This window comes from Scomber japonicus, chromosome 15 (genome assembly GCF_027409825.1).
Source record: "Scomber japonicus isolate fScoJap1 chromosome 15, fScoJap1.pri, whole genome shotgun sequence".
NCBI classification, from domain to species: domain Eukaryota; kingdom Metazoa; phylum Chordata; class Actinopteri; order Scombriformes; family Scombridae; genus Scomber; species Scomber japonicus.
The window spans coordinates 19,719,653-19,737,845 of NC_070592.1; the positions used below are offsets into that span (position 1 = coordinate 19,719,653).

General features: G+C 38.9%; 1 protein-coding gene across 1 annotated transcript in view; it reads right to left on the minus strand.

Moving 5' to 3' along the window:
• kcnh8 (potassium voltage-gated channel, subfamily H (eag-related), member 8) overlaps positions 1–11,323 on the minus strand; it is a 44,357-nt gene extending 33,034 nt beyond the window's left edge. Inside the window, 1 exon segment of the mRNA XM_053334124.1 lies at positions 11,248–11,323. Within this exon segment, the coding sequence (XP_053190099.1) occupies positions 11,248–11,323 (76 nt within the window).
• Positions 11,324–18,193: the final 6,870 nt, after the last annotated feature.

Consider the following 18,193-nt stretch of genomic DNA (forward strand, 5'->3'; position numbering starts at 1 on the left):
CTAACTGTGTCAGTTTTTGTTAGTGCAGAGCAAGTAATGAAATAGTAAAGCAGTGATCTGAAAGATGTTCAAACACTATATAGAACTGAGAGAAAATGTAGAGTTGGGTGATGATTCTCTTTAAATAATTCACCTAAGTGTTAACCACTTTCACATAAAAAAAGTCATGTGATCAATCATTAATATAAAATATGGATTAGAGCAGCTTTAAGGATCTTGTTTAGCAACACAGAAGCTGTGTATGACTACTGACTACAGTCTCCGACTGAGACTGTAGTCAGTAGTCAGTAGCCCACTGCTGTAACCTGGAGGCTACCACCACCCACTTTTAAAACTTCAGGTAATAAAAATGGAAACAAATTCAACTGGTCAAGAAGTGCCTCTGTGGACATTTCAGTGAATCGCTTTCACAAGCCATCGGGGCTAAAATATGACTTTCAGACACAAAGGCTAATGGGATCTGCAGCTCAGGCAGATGAAGGCCTGTGTGGGCTGCAACATGAAGGGTCATTTACTTCAATAAAGGACTGAGCTATCTGCAAGCTGAAGTGCCATGGTATCCTCCGCTTGAAACTCATTCCCTAGTGTCAAGAAATTGACCCTGAATTCGTAATACTTTCAGTGAGAGTTGCAGTCAGCAGAGGTCATGTGTTAAGGAGAAATTTTGGTTTAAAAAAAAAAGAGCAAAACGTGAGACATAAAGCAGAAGTGGAGGATCAGCAGGGAATGCGTTGGAGTGATTCGCATCAACACTGAAATCACAATTAATTAGCCTATTTATGTCTAGCTCTAAATACCTGGTTGAAGTGGACCAGCTGTTTGTACCTGAATCCATCTATTATAACACACAAACACTCACACCCTTCCACAAAAACAAACACCCACAGTGCCAGCATTCGCGGAGAATGATGCTGAGCTGTGCTGATAGACAGCTGATGTTTACAGTACAGTGCACATTATAGCAGTGGTTTAGCAGATTCTATAAGGTGCTGCAATTTGAGAAGTCAAAACTTCTCAAAGTAGTCCCTATAAGTAAAATACAAAGTCTCCTACCATACAAAAACACACATGTAAAGCTACAGTACATGTAGCATTGTTAAATTATACCCACCTAACCTTTGTGACATCAGTATAATCACAGTAAACTAATGAGTAACACATTTTAATCCGCACACTCACACACTAACACACAAGGCGACATGAGCTTATTAATAATCATTGCTTGAGACATCCTGTAAAGTGACTTGTTTCAATTACATTTCATTACAAAAATCTATTTTCTGCATCAATAATTCCTTTTTCCAGCGACCCCGGCGTTTAATTGTTTTATGTTGTATGTCAAGCTTTGTTGAAGGAAACCACCTTAGATTTGAATTGGGAATACAGCAGCAGAGAACAAAACCCTTGTATCCGTCCCTCAAGAGGAATAAGCAACATGTTCCTTCTTATAATCCCATTCAACGATCAACAATCGCTTCTGCACGCTCGCTGGCACTCACTAGAAATCAGGATTTGTGTCACTCTCAGGAGTTTTGGACTTCCTCTGAGCAGGAGAGAGGTGTCGATACCCTGAAATTTTCTAATGGAGGTTAAAGGATTAGGCTAGCGACATGCTATACTACTCAACGAATTGAATGAAAAGACTAAAAAACCAACAGTGTTTTAGTTTGTTTCTCAATATTTTCATACTTCTCTAAACAGTCTGTGGCATTTCTAAATGGTGTCACAAGGCTAAATCATTTCCTAAAGCAGCTGGGAACTGTGGTTTAGGGTTAGAGTTAATAGTGCATTTTGGGGCCAGACTTCAGTAGCAGATTTGGTGCCCTGGTAAGTATTCACAGCAATAGGACAGGACAATGTCCATGTTCATTGTAAAGAAGGAACACATCACCCAACGCAACGGTGTGGTTCATTTATGTGTTTTTCTTAGATTTCATACAACTATGGAGGATGGCACAGAAGGTTAAACAGAGACAATATTTCTCAGTAGTGCACTAAAATTGTTGTTTTATTCCCTTACTGTACAGGAAACTTGTATGCAACTGGATGTTTCCAATGGGCATTTTGGGCAACAATAATAATAATAATAATGTTCATCTTTGTAATGTGTTCCAGACAAGTTTGGCTAATTTGGTTTGTTTAAAACCTGTCTGATTATTTCATCACTATTTTACCACTTTATTCTTGTCATGTGAGACTTCATTTTACCAATGTCACTTAATCCCTGCATTTTATGAATGAACCTGCTGATCACTGATAAGAATGATGACCAAATGAATTAAACTAAAACCAAAATTGTGAAAAAGTTTGCAAATAATGTTTTTGCTATGCCACATGTAAATCTGCAAGCTTTACTATCATCTTCACAGTCCTAAATGAATAAAATCCACTAAATTAATAAAATCCAGCTACAATGATACCCTTTCATGAAAGAGAAAAACACACTGAGAATGTTTTGTCAGCAGTAATACTCTGACTGCGTGGCCCAGACAGATGGTCAGAGCAGGTCTCAGCATTGGGACCGGCTGTCAGACATGAGGCCCCTCAGGCTCGCAGTAAGCAGAAAGCCCGACAATATTGCTTGGCTACTAGGAACCCGGTGCAAAGGCCTACAGCCTGACTGGTGGCTGCCCCCGGAGCACCAGACAAAGGCGTTGACAGGAAGCAAACATTGACAGTGAAATGCACAATATATTATGTTCAACAGTGGATTAGTTTGATTGAAGGGAAGTGACAGATATACTGTGCATGTAAGTGTGGAGGGGAGGAAAAGTGATCCTGTTTTGTGATGCAGATTGGATAACTGATCAAATGAGTGCATAAATAATACACATGGTCCGAACCAAAAAACTCATTCATTTTTATTTGACGTTACAATTTGGTTCAATGTGCTCAAACTAATGTGTTAAAAACTAAGATGACAAAAACAGTCTGAGTCTGAGTCTTACCATATTATGCAAAAAAAAAAAATGCCTATATCACGTGTCAAACTCAAGCTCGCCAAATCAGGCCTGGAACCTCATTTTATGTGCATTTTAAGCTTGCAAAGAATGTAATTTGTGCAATATGTGTTGGCATGTTGTAAATACCTAATACAAAAATGTAATTGAATTGCAATCAAACAGTAGCCTAACGAGGAGAGGCAAAGCAAAACCTCACCATGACACAAAACATGCATTTTTAAACAAAACAATGCAAAAAACACCCCAGGCCTATATTATCATATCATGGTTTGCTTGTGTGCTGTGTGCCCAAGTAAACAAAAGTGCCCAAAGTATTTAGGGGAAAAAAAAGAATCAAGGCAATCATAAAATGTTGTTCACTTTTAAGGCCCCAAAAATCTATTTTTGCAATCCACTCCCTACTACTAGTGATGTGGTTCTATTTAATTACATGTTCAGCCAAAGTTGGAAAAGTTTAAGTTATTTTAGATGAGTTAGGGGAAAATGATGATACAATTTACTTCCATGCACCAAACAGGGTTTAGCAACTCAAAATGTGATAAGGGCTAGGGCGAGGTTGTTTGCTTGTGTGTGGTTCATTCATTGTTTCATTGTTTCATTTTTGATGAATAGTTTCACATGCAGTCTAAGACATCACTAATTGCTTGACATGTTTTTAGTCAAGACAGAACCAAATGTTTTTTCTTTGTCCTTTTTACAAAATTCCCTCATCCTTCCTTTTCTTTACCTTTCCTCCCATCCCTCCCTCCTATGTCCTACTTTCCCCAGCTCCTTCCCTCCCTCCTTTTCTAATGCTCTATGTGCCAACCCAACCATACCCACACCCTCTCATTTTCTTACCTTTTACATTGCTATACAACCTCCCCCACCCCCCCCATCAACCCTTGCTCCCTCATTCCTTTCCTCCCAGCTGTTCTTTATATCCCTCCTACCGTTTTGGATCTCTCCGCCTAATTACTCTTCATCTTCTCTCTACCCTTGGAATTCCACCAGCCTATCTCTCTATTCCCATGATCCATCTATTTCCTTCACTCTCTGCACATTCACCATCTTCTCCATCATCTCTATGAGAGCATCATCTGTCTCTACTTCTGCTGTCTTTCCTATGCACCCTTAATTTCTGCTAAAGAAAAAAAAGTCTAAATCATCTCCTCATCTCTCAGTGCTTTTCAGAAGTCATTTCACTGTTTTGTACCACTCTACCACCCTTTACCTTACTCTTTCATCCCCAAAAAAAACTCTGAAACTGGATCTTATTTCCCTCCCTCCTCTGTCTCAACCTCTTCATCACCTCCCATTTCTCTATCTCTCGCCCCATTCAGAATTTCTATTCACTAATTGCTCCAGTGTAGAAGCCCATAGATCATCTCCCCTCATGCTCAAACTACTGCATGACAGCTGCTGGAGAACCCCCACAGGGACACGGAAAAGAAAGGGAGGAGGAAAGATGGAGACAAGGAGAAGAGGGAGGGCAGAAAAGGAAAGTGGGAAGAGGAGAGAGCTGGTTGAGGAGCCTTCTTATACAATAAAAGTCAATTCATGTGCTTTCTAATTGTGGGTGAACTAATCATTTGTAAAGCATGTGTGAGCTATAAATAAAAACACTTTTGAGCATACCCCAGCCTCAAAACTATTAACTCCAATCAAAATGCATTAGGTTTGGTGAACAGTTTCATGAAACTGGAGCCATGGTTAGCTTAACTTAACATAAAGACTGGAACAGTTCCTCTGGCTCTATCAAAAGATGAAAAGTTTGCCAACATAACAGTAAGTAACATCACTCACTTCATTGTTTTAAGTATACACTGTGTGATTTGGCCCAGATGAAAGATAACTAAAGTTAAATAAAAGTGGCAATATCTTTGGTCATGGCTCCAAAACAATGGTATTCGGCAACCATAGATAGCCTGGGAAAAAATGGCAGTGGAGGTGAGTGCATGCTTGAGGGGTGGGGGAATGGGGGGTTGTGTCCACACATTGCTTTGTCCCAGATTTGTGGTTTTAAACACACAAATGCTCCATACAGTATGTACATTCACAAGCCCCTGTGCCACCACCTCAAGCAACCCCTGAGCTATTTAAGGCACCACAACAATTCATGTCCTGGGCGAGGGAGCATACACATAGACAGAGGGGAAGTAGAAAGTGACAGAGAAACAGCAGGGAGAGCAAGAGATGGATGGCGAGGCAGGTGAGAGACTGAGAGATGAAGGTGCTGTGGACAGGTAAGGGGAAGAGAAGGGGAGACTGAGAAATATACAGAGGCAGACAGATGAGGGCGAGAAAGGGACAGAGGTTTGCGGGGTGATGTGAAGAAAGAGCAAAAGTTGAAAGTAAGTAAGATGGAGCTGTGAGAGATGGAATGATGAAAGATGGAGATGGAGTGTGGTAAAAATTGTTGGGGAATTGGAGAGATGGATGAACAGACCTTCACCCCTTCTTTGCCAGACTTCACGCCAGCCTTTACAGAAACTAATACAGAGCAGTAATATAACCACAAAAATGTCACTCCGGAGTTGCTATAGTTACCACTGACAAACACCATGGTAACCAAGGTTCATAATCAACTCTTGGGATGATGAAATTAATGTCCAATAGTAAAGTTTTCTATTGTATAAATAAATTCCAAGTTTTGTGTCAATTATATGTGTTTTTGTTGAAGTTAGATCATACAACAAGCATAAATCTGCTCTCATACACAGTACATACATGGACGGACACATACACCAAGCCTATGTGGTAATCTTCTCACACGACATAACTGAAGAGAGAAAATCATTATACAAATCCAAAGCCTTAATCACTTCTGTTGCTCTTTATCACACAGTCCCTCCCCCAGGCTCTCACCAAGTGAAACATTATATCAGTCATTACATTCATGTAATTTGCAAACCCCCTCCCTCCCTGCTTTTCTTTCTGTATCTCTCTTGGTCAATATCTTTTTCACTCTCCATTGTCTATTCCCTTCTCTGCTTCCTTGAAATATATGTTATAGCCCCTCACTTTCTCTCTCTCTTTCTCGCTACCCAATCCTCTCATTAAAAAAATTAATTGAGTCTAAAAATGGCCGACTTGGCCCAGACTTCTGCTGGTGAAACCCCGTTTGTCGATCGTTTTGGACAGTCCATTAGTAACGGTGATTAGGAGAGGAATCTCGCTAATTAGGCGGTTTAATAAGGCGGAACGTCCACGGTGACTGTGGTGCTCTCACACAGAAATCCCAGAAATTTGCTGGAACAGACGAGACGCTCGCCCCCTTTAAGTGCACAGTAATTATCAAGTCTAGTGACCTTAAAGCGAGGACAACGTTTGCCTGCTGAGTCTATATTGATGATAGTGGTCATGTCCTCTTAACTGAATACTTTGTTATAGACTTCTTAAAGTCAGTGGATGCTGCCAGACGGCTATTTATTCAGAATACTAGGCCTACTTTACATGTTCTACACTTAGCTGATGCCTTTGACTATGTGAGTGAGTAGGTAGATACTCTGGATCTTGTTATTTTTAATAGGACATGCAAATGATAATGTTATAGTAATCAGCCTATTTTATTGAATACAAGTTAAAACATGTTGTCTTGAGGCCAAGAATTAAAAACCCAGCTGTTTTGGTGCTTTAGCAACTAGTGGCTAAAAAGTGAGCTTTTGTTACCTCTTGTGTTGGTGGAGATTAAAGCAGAGAGGAGAAAGTAGAAGGAGAGTGAATGTTGGATTTATGTTACATTCAGGTTGTCTAAGGCACAACAAATGAATACTAATGTTGTTCTATGTAGGCTGGATGTGTAAATAATTCTGTTTCCCAACATGTTCACAATGTCAACTTTATAAGATGGTAAAATGGAATATGTATTCACAGCTCGTGGTTAAAACATCAATTAATGCAGTTTCTGCCTGAGTTTAAACTGCAAAAGACAATCATCATGGTTCATTAAACTGGTGTGACCGTGCACTACTATGATATGATTTTTATATTTTACATTGGCTATTGTGGTCTATTTTTACCCTAAAATAAAGCAGTCTTAATATTAAGTGAGCTTTGGAGAAAATAGGAACAGCAGTGCCAATCCACTGCCAGTAAGTGAGAGCGTCTCTGCACCCTGCAGCACTACAGTCAATGATGATTGATTACTCCCTCACAGTCTCATAACTGCACTCATTACTTCTCTCACAGTCTTTCTCAGGCTGAGGACAGAACTGACCTGTCTTTTCACAAGCTGGCATAATAACATTGTAAAATAAACATGAGCTAAATGGAAATACTGATGATGTTTTTGGTATGATACATGTAATCCTGGTTAATCCCAGAAAATAATCCAGGTTATCTCCACTTCAGTCATATGTGCATCAGTATGTGGTCTGTGGTCTTTCATACTTGTTAATTAGCTGCCTGACTTTTCCTGCGGGTCATAGGGACAGCAACTGTCTTCTCTGAGACAGCAGAATATGATAGTGATGGCCTCGGTTATTGTGTGCAATACTCTGCTGACTTTTTAAACATTCACCTGGCAGCAAGTGGTAATCACGATGTGGGATCCCACAGCCACTTTTTAACAGCTTAATTAGATGTGCTGCAGTTAAAGAAAGTTAATCAGTGGAGAGGAAACGTCTTCTTTAGTGCCTTCATGTTCAAAGATGGAGACAGCTGAGCAGAACTACACATACACACACATAAAGTTCTAGGACACTAACCAGCAAAGTGCTGAAAATACAGCTCACTTTCCTTTTTCCTCTTGCTATCCTCTCTTATGTCTTACTTTTGTGTTGTTTCTCTCTGTGTCTTCAGCTCTTTTTACTCTTTTTTTTCTTTCATTCACATATACACTTAAACATTTCCACTACCTCCACCCTGTGCCGACTCAACACACAGCTGTTCCAAGTCTTGGCACCAGTGATTGTGACAGTAATTACCTGCCTAGTGGAGGTGGAACTACAGTGTGCTGAGAGCTAGAAAATAGCAATCTTGAAGAATGGTGCAGAATGGGAAGCATGCAGCACACGCTGAGAGACCTTATACAGCCTTCTGCTACAACTGTACCATCAAACCGTCTGCTTAATTTGGCAGGAGGACCATACAATACAGCATCCATCTCCCCTATGAATACCATCACTGCTTGACAGACAGTCAAGTCAGCAAATAATCTCTGCTGGTGATAAGATTGCAGTAATGACTTCAGTGGTATAAAGTGACAGTTTTGCTATCGAGAGCACGTATTGTATGGATGCATTTTAACCACCACAATTTATCTCTATATGCCCATTATGAACAAACTAAAGATCTTAATTATGAATTTAGATTTCTATATATTATATTGTTTTATTTTGTCAAAATGAAAGCATTCATATTTTTTTCTTTCATAAAAAATGTCCATACTATTCAAATGACTACTTCATATGTAGAATAGCAGTATCCAGCCTTTTTGGCTTGTGAACCCTTAAAACAAGGTGTTATCTACTTGTGACACCTATCACAGGTTATGGCTTTGCTGTTACTAGCAGTTCAACCAAAAAGGATATTTCCCTCTACGTTTTCATGTGAAGGGTTTGTAGAGGCAGAATAAAGAGAATAAACAAAAAATTGAGAAAAGTCATTAAAAAACACAATTTTGTGTAAAATATTTCCCTCCCTCTAAACCCCACCCCCCCTCTCTCTCTCCCTCTAGGTTGGGAACCACTGTTACAGTATGCTGTCAGCTAAGTGATATTATGTAATTGTAATGAGTAGCACACCACTAACTGCATCCCTATGATGGACAGGTGGAAATATTAGTTACCTGGATGGCACACTGTGTAGTGATGACAACAAAATGTGTCACAGCACTCTCACAATGTCATCACAGTGCAACGCTACAGAAAGACTTTGCTATTTTAGTTACAGTACAGGCAAACAGGGACACGCCGAGCCCACCACAGTGATCAGAGGTTTTTTTCTGTCTGTCAACCAATAAGTCGACACAGTGCACAGTGAAGCACCCAAACACTGCTGGCCTTTTCAAAATGTCACACACTGAGCTATGAGATGATTTTTTTCAAAGTGGACAGCAACTTGGCCTCATCAGGGTTTGGATGCTGCAGGAATATTTTTAAAAATCTGTATATCTCTCTCCAAGGACTTTTGTTCATTTGCAAAGCTGTTAGTTTCCTCAAACATGGAATCAGAATGAAAAAGCCTAAATTTAATTGTTTAATGGCTTAGACATTTTGCTTCAACTCTTGTCGGAGCTATTTATGTGAATGTGTGTGGATCTAGTGCCTTCTCATAGCTTTTAAAGGAAATTATGCAGAGAGTTTTCAGTAACTACACTGTCTCTGAAACCACTGGGTTATGCCTCGGACAACTCATAAAAAGTACTTTATTTAAATAAGCTGTGGTTTGAATATGGGAGACCACATATCTTATTTAAGTGGGAGTACAAAAAAGCCAAATGTAACAACATTTCCTTTGGGTGCAAATCAGATCAAGTTTAAGACTTGCCCACTTTATTTTTCATCCATTTATCATATGCTGTCTCCATGTCTGACCTGCTTGCATGGACTTTGGATGACGTCAAAGGGGATCACATAGCAGTGAACCCAGCATTTCCCTTATATTTGCTCCTGGCCTGGCCATCAGACCCAATTTGTCCCGTCAAGCTCTGTTGCTTCCAGTCTGGCCCATCTTGCAGTTCAAATCCAACGTTAATTTCCTCCCTTGCAGCTCAAGGACAGCAGTTCCTTCTCTGGGGCATGACAAACCTCCAGAGAAGTTAGGTACAGTAATACTCCAATACCCTTGTGTTAGAACAAATCTTCTATGAATGTTTGTTGCCACACAGCTTTTAGCCTTGTCTTACTTATACAGATGTGTTCAACCTGCAGAATGTCATAGAGGGACAGATTTAATGATGGATGTTTGTGGTTATTATGATGTCTCACTGAGTGGTAAGCAAACAGAAGGAAATGTAGATTGGATAGGGGTGGGGTCAGGTAGTTGGTTTGGGTTGGGCTTCTCCATTAAATACACTAAAGATACATTATTACCATTACACCTAAAACAAGACATTTTAACAATAAGTGGAAAACCTTAGCTCAGATTGATCAGAAATATCAAATTGAATATGTTGTAGTGTTTTTTGTTTTGTTAAAAGCACCAATCTTGACACAAACATTACTGTATGTTGTGACATGCTATATATATATATATATATTTGTGTGTGTTTACCTCTTTAATATGATACACTATAATAACTGTCTCAAACAAACACACCACAGTTTCTAAACCAAGAGAAGCATTACAAACAGCTGGTGTATCAGCTGCCTAAACAAACAAAGGGACCAAGATGTAACTCTCAAAACCTAAGGATGAGCTGAAACTGCAGAAAAGAGAGATAGGCCTAGAGAATGAGAGCTCATCTGTAAACGTCAACTCTAAAGCTGATTTCAAAGAATTCTTTAAGACAGACAGAGGATGCTCATTATGAAAAAAGAAGACTAACGAAAGAGGCGAGAGTTCAGACAAAAGTTGTCGTTTAGAAATGCCTTTGTGCCTCAGGCTGGGGGAAAGGCTGGCTGTATTGCTGCCGCTGACCAATTAATTGTGATAAATGAGACTGCTGGCTTCAGACCAGCGGGAGGAAGATCGCACTCGCCGCAGGACTTGTCGGCCAAAGAGCAGACATAATAAAGGTTAACTTCACCAAAATTTGACATGTGAACAACTCCAAAAAGTTGTATTTATTCAGATCTGTGAGCAAATATGTACATTAAATATATGAGACAGGATTCAATTTATAAACAAGTTCTCCAAACGTGTGGTGTATATAGCTGGGAGCCTGTGTGAGCGTACGGTTAACCCTTTATCGCTGTCCATGGTGCTGCTGCGGGTTCAGCACAGAGGACAGCGACAGTCTCCGTCGATTAATTGCTGTGGGAGCGCTCTCTGGTCCTGAGACATGAAACAATTTTGACTTACCTTGAAGTTAAAGTCTACCTCAGCAAAACCAGATCAGTCCGTGATGGCTGATGCAGTCTACCCTTATTTCAAAGACTATTCGCATCAAGGACAACAAAATGCAAGTGTGCAAACCAACTTGAAAGGCACCGAGAATCCATTAGTCCTCATTTTATTTTAGCAGGTAAACGCGTGCCCGGCCATGAATCTACTCAGGGTCCTCAATCAAACTAGGCAGTCTGCGTTGACAAGCCCCTCACAAACCAGGAAACACGAGTCAGCCAAAAAATTAAACCAAAAACTATTATAGCGGCTAAAAAAAATCGAGTGTGTAAAAAGCAATTAAAGCCAAACTTACGAGTGCCATCAAACCGTGTGGCTATGGTGTCCAGAAACGTGTTCTGTGGCGCTAATAATCCCTTCATCACAGGCATTTTCCCTGTTTATTGTCAAAGTCCCCATCAAAGTTACTGAAGAGAAGGTGCAAGTCGTCCAAATGTGTGGGGTGCTCCCTTTTAAGGCGCTGAACCTATATGACCAAGGAGCTATACGGTCAACTCAGCACAATGCGATCCTTAGCCGATGGAGAGTGCACGTGATGCGCGCACCCGCGTGTCTGGAGCGTCTGTTGCGTGTGTAAACGACGAGATGAAGCGCACAGGTGCAGCTCAGGTAATAGTGGGGACGACCGTGAGCGAGTGAGACTCCCTGTCAGCGATGCCATTATTATGACGCCGGATTCAATGATCATCTCTCCACAGCGCGCAATGGTAACAGACATCAATCACGCTCAACAGCAGCGCAAAGAGGCAGCTCCAGAAACAAAACTTTACTTTCATCTTGTTTTCTTTTTTCGCACTACAACTTCTTACATAAATCATTTTTTTACCTTATCACCACATCAGTAAACGAAGTCCTGGTTTATCATTGTGAATGTTTTAGTTTTCATTGTGGTACAATTAAACAATAGAACAATAGCAGTCAATTTATAGTTCTATCGATGAAAATCCCCTTAAAAGCAGTGAAAATGAAATTGATATCACAATAACCCCCTGATCCTGTTGAATGATTTAGTGCACTCTATAGCAAATTCAACAATGATTTAGTTTAATAGTTGATCTTTAATACAGATCAGAGACCAGTGCTTCTTTGTAGTAAAATATAGGGAAAATTAAGATATGTGAAAACAATCAGGCAATGCACAGAACGTTAAAATGAATAAATACACCAGAGCACAACGAAATGCAATAGACGGCTCTTTTACATGGCTGTGTTCATAGTCTGACTTTCGACCTGTCCACGCTGTTGTTCTCTTCCCCAGGCGCACACATACCTCTCACTATGCGCGCAGCTGGCCATAGGAACACGAGAGACTATATTTTGTTTTGAGCGCCACCCAATGGTAGAATTAAAGAATGACATGCATGTAAGACTGGATGGATGGGCTGCAGTCAAAACACAATGAGCGCCAAAGAATGCAAAACAGACTTATCTGTTGAATAATACTGCCCTCGTGTGGACATGACAGTGCCAAGCTTTAATAAATACATTTTTTTTTAAAAATATACAAATGACGTCCAACAAATTTAAGATAATATAGTTAATAGCACATACACACTCCTTAAATGTGATTTACAGCAAAACTGTTAAACTGATTGTTTTCTAAAGAACCAATGAGTTCATTATTCTTCATTATTTTAAAATGTATCACTGCACAGGATTTTAAAAATGAATCCCTTGTATGTAATCGGAGGTGTCTCAATATATTTCACATGTAATTGTTGGTAAACTCAAACTCTGTTTTTGTAAATCCAGAAAATTGGATTGCCACCAAATATACGTGTGCTCATGTTGCAATTATAAGTCAACACTCACACCTTCAGCTCTCTGGCATGCAGCAACACACCTGGAGCATGTTCATATACACAAAGACATGCAGCCAAAACATTTTAGACAGAATCAAACTCCAATCTAGGTCAATCCCATTACTAACAGTGCTTACAGCATGGTACCAAACACCAAAAGTCAAGCACTGTGCCTCCTACTCAGACCTTCCACAAAAGTGAAGCGGTTGTTACCACTGTTATATCATTTAGACAAACTGAAGTCATCATGCTCTAAGACTGTGAATCATGTATCACCTCAGCAGCCTCAAGCAAGAACACACACAATAAATGTACACACAGTCACACAAACACATACAGGTACACGTATAGAAGCATGTGAATCATGTCCCTTAGGTGAGGCTGTGTGAAGTAGTTTTCCCGCTGAGATATACTTCCATAAACATGTCAGCTAATAAAATTAAAACAGACAGCAAACGCACAGTGATGATTCACCTGAGTAATAAAGTGCTTAATGCATCATTTAAGCCTGATCACAGCTCCAAACTAAAATTTTGTGTGTGTGTATTTGTGTGTGCAAGCCACAGTTAAGTTTAAGTGACAGTTGAGTCAAAATGAGTCACTGTTGTTGCAGTCTTACCTCACCACAAGCTTTATGAAACCTCTACAAATTGAAGTCTTTTAACTTACATTACTTCATTTATTATTCAGACATCATTCAATTACCAATCACTGACTCAATGATCAGAAAAGCTTTTTTGTGCAAAAAAATTATTTGTAGCCATGGATACCATTGAGATACAAAGTGCATTTTTAAAAAGGTCTGACTCACTTATGGTGAGACAGTAAAGAAACTTACTGGGGTTTGATCATCATCATCATCTCGATCACAGATTTTTTTATCCACTTTTACATTCAGTTTTCAACACAAATTATGGCTAAAATGCTATTTTAAAACCCACAACAAGCAATTAAAGAACATTTTAAATTTGTTACAATGACTAACAGATCATAACAGAATCAAAAACTGTAAATGCAAGAAGGTAGTTTGACTTTGTAAAGACTACAAAGTCAAATTCAAGACTATACTACCTACTTAAAATCTATTATTACTAGTACCTTAAAGTGTATTGATACACTAACATGCAACCGGTAAACAATCCAAAAGAGGTGTAGCTTATTAAACTCTCATTTTAACCTAGGTTAATTACAAGTTATATCATGATTGCTATCCATAACAAAGTTAGAATCAAAGACTATACCCAAGATACAGATAGCATCCTCCATATTAGTGGCCAATCTTCTAAAACACAAGAGAAGGATCTCATTGAGCTATTTTGAGCTGTACTGGATTAGTATGACAAGCAACATTTAAAGCCCCTGTGTGTGGAATTTGTGCAGGATTATAGTATCAAATTGTTCTGATGGCATAATTTGTATTTATATGGTTATAGAAAAAATAGCCAAACTCAGTAAATCTTGCTTTCAGCCATTCATTCTCAGTGTCTGTGGCTCAGATGTCTCTTTGATACTACCACTAGGAGTCACCAGAGTCTGAAATTTAACATACAAAATGTGTATTCAAAGAAATAGATAAGAAATGAACTAACTGTTTTAAATGTCATCAAATAATTTGAACAGTAATGCACAACTACAAGAAAAGTAATTACATTCATTGTGTGATTTTATCTACAAGCTTTTGGGCGAGTGATGTGCTGCTCTGCTGCAATTTCAACACTGGGTCCTTAGTCTGTCTGTGCTTCTTGGTGTCATTATAAACAGTCCTTGTTAAACTCTAATCAGATCTGGCCTCATGCCTGTATAACATAAAGTCATGCATTGATGCTTTAAGACTCCTTTGCTGCACTATAAAGGCGACACTGTGCCAGCATTTTAACTTAGTGGTTTTTATGATGCCCTCGGGTGCTATGCAGGAAGTGGGCATGGCTGCTTAAAGATACGTCTATAAGTTCATTTTACACACATACTTTGGCACAGTCAATATGAGAGGCAGTGTCCATACACTATGTATGCATTCTCACCCTCAATCACACTATAATCATCACAAGCCTTTTTGTAGAAATGTCACATACCACATAATTTTCAACTGCAGATCCATATGACCTCTTGTCAAACTGCTTCTCACCCATTCTTTCTTTTGTTCTTTATCCTCGCTCGTCATCTTTATCTCAAACAAAACCTAACAAAAACACGATTTCCCTCTCCCCACAAAACAAAAACCCATCAGTTTTTCAATCTTGTGTGTAATAAGAGCACAATCTCACATCTGATCCTGAGCTCACAATCTCATCTGAAATCTGGAGATTTTTCAATTTAAATTTGAGCTTCCTTTGTCAAAGACATTCTGACATGTATATGTACATAGACAATATTTGATACCTGTGCAGGTATGTTAACAGACCTGAGGAGCTGTACACACCCCAGATAAAGAGAAACCTGAGGAGAGACAGCTGGTGTCAAGCCTAGGTCTGGCCCCATGTCAGTGATAAGATTATAATATGGATATATGTTTGTAGAAAGAGGTTTCTGGGTTAGGGTGTTTCACATTAGTTGTATGACAAGGACAATAGTGAAACAAGTACTTAGATCCTCAACTTAAGTAAAAGCACCAATGCAACAATGTAAGAATACATTATTTGAAAATCTCATGCATTCTGAATCCTACTCCAGTAAAGTAAAGTTTTAAAGTATCAACAGCTAAATTTATCCAAAGTATGAAAGTAAAACTGCAGAAAATAGTCACTGTGAATGCTGCATTATTACAGTATTTTCTACATTATTATATTGTTGATAATGATATAATTTGTTGTTTGTTACACAGTGATACACAATTAAGTAGATTTATCTGGTGGTTCTCAGCTGTGTGTTGAGACCCCCTAAATCTGAGGGGTCATGAGATGATTAACAAGGTAAGAGAGAAGTAAAAACAGAGTTCAGCTACACAAATCTGTCTTCTTTTTTGTTGTTGCTTTTCTGTGAAATGTGGGGCCTATTTGGGCTTAGAATCATAATAGCTACTAAAACCCAACTTATCTGACACATTTCAAGGAGAAGTAACTGTGGTTTAACTGTTAACAACTCATCTGAAACATGACATGGGGCCTCAACTAGATATTCATTTTTATGAGAGGTTACAAACCAAAAAAGCTTGATACCACTGGTTTAATGTTTAAAAATGCATGAACTTATCATGTGTTTTTTTCAATGTAAAATGTTGATCTGTAGAATAAATGTTTTAGTGCAAAGGGTACAATAATTTCCCCTGAAACATAGTGGAGAAAGAAAGAAAGAATTATAAAGTAGTATAAAATGGCAACACCAAAGTAAAGTACAAGTATCGAAAAACTGTACTTGAGTAAATGTATTTAGTTGCCTTCCAAAACTGGATGTGTAGATAGAGGGGATCATTTAAATTAAGGTAATGTGGTGTATATTCTGTATGTGGTATGATGTGCGTGTTTGTGTCTTAAGCCCACACTGTTCTTGTCTGTTGTCAGTCTGCACAAACAAACACACACATGCATTTTGTTTGTGTCTGTGTGCATTTGCATTACATTGTGCATATCAGATTGTACATGGTTGTGTGCATCTGCAAACATATTTCAGATCATGGAGTAGCAAGAAAAACAGAGATTTGCAATACTGAGGGTTGGCAATCCATTTCCCCTTTAACGCGCCAACATGATGCCTCCACCCAGCTAACGGCGGCAGGCTCACTAACCATATCATGAGTTTATAATAACCACATCACATCCATGGTGAATGAGGTGGAATGAAAATCTAACCTAATTTGGAGAGATACACGACTCTGTGAGTAGTAGGGTGTCCCTTGAGATGAGGCTCCGATTGAGGGAGCCGTGTGCTGCACTGGTAGCATGCTCTGTGAGCGTGTAATGGTCTTAATTATCATTTAGCATGCCAGCCTCATTGACGACGTATCAAGCCAGTGATGAAATAGGAGAGAGAGAAAAATGTGAGCATATAAACACTTAAAGGCACATGCACACACAAAACATTAGAAGATATCTCTAAAACACACACGCACAAAACAGTGATCTTATACAGCAGCATACCCAGAGGTGAAAATGTGGTACAAACACACACACACATGCACACATACTTTTCCACCCAGCTGAGTGACATCTCTCTCTCTCTCTGCATTAGTCACGATGAATGATGTGTAACTAGCCATGAATCGTTCTGGCTGGGGAGATAGCTAATTCACTTTGTTTAATTAGTCAAAAGTAGTAGAGCATGCTCTCTCTCCCTAAACATACACTCGGATTGCACAACATCCACCCATCTACGTGTCGTCTGTAGAAAAGAAAGACCTGTAACCACACTGGTGTAGCATTGCATGGGGCAAATCTCTGAATCTTATTTACCAAGAATTTAGGATCTCTGACTCTTCCTCTTTTTCTCTCATTTACACACACACACACACACACACACACACACACACACAAACACACACACACACACATAAAGCACCTTTTGCTTTAAAGAGATTTCAGGCACCATTTAGGGTTTACAGCTCAAGAGGTGAAGTGTGTCTTGTCTGCAGTGGACTGCATGGTGGAAGATTAATAGGACTTGACTGGCAACTTCGGGTGTCTGGGAACAGGTCAGAAGAGTTGTTCATGGAAATTGAATAATTCAGCTATATCAAAACTTGGAGGTACAGTGATGTTTAAAATGTGTCTGTTTGTGTTCATGTCTTTTTGGAGTTTGGGGTGCTATTGGTGGTTCTACTCTGATGCATTTAACAGTGTGCTTTAGTGAGTAGTGCTTGAGTCAAATTATTATTATCACATATTATCAAAGCTTTATCTTGCTGTTTAAAGTGTTACCCTGTTGTGTTAGTTTAAAGTATAGTGTGGTATAGTATAGTAAAATAATGTTTAAGTTATTTGTCATATACAGAATATAGTATAGTATAGTATAGTATAGTATAGTAGAGTAGAGTAGAGTAGAGTAGAGTGCAATAGACTCAGTAAGTACACTGAGGGGCACTAGTGTACAATAAAATCTGAACTATATAAAACTATACTTTACTATAATATTGCATAGGACCACCATGTTATATATTGTTCAGTATAATATAGTATAGCATTGCATAGTATAGTAGAGTGGATTAGAGCAAGATGGCATGGTAGATATGGATATGGTATATTGGTATGCTTGGTGGTATAGTATAGTACACTGAATTACACTGCAACATAGTAGTGATACTAGGGTATATACCTGCTGATATCATATAGTATACTATAGTATAGTATAGTATAAACTATTCTCAATTATACTCAACTATACTATACTGTAGTCAATTAATCATATCATACAGTACTAAAAGCTCTATAAACACTATACTATATTCTACTATAACCTACTATGCCTGCAGCTATAAATGTAATGTGAGCAGGATTCTGCAAACTGTGA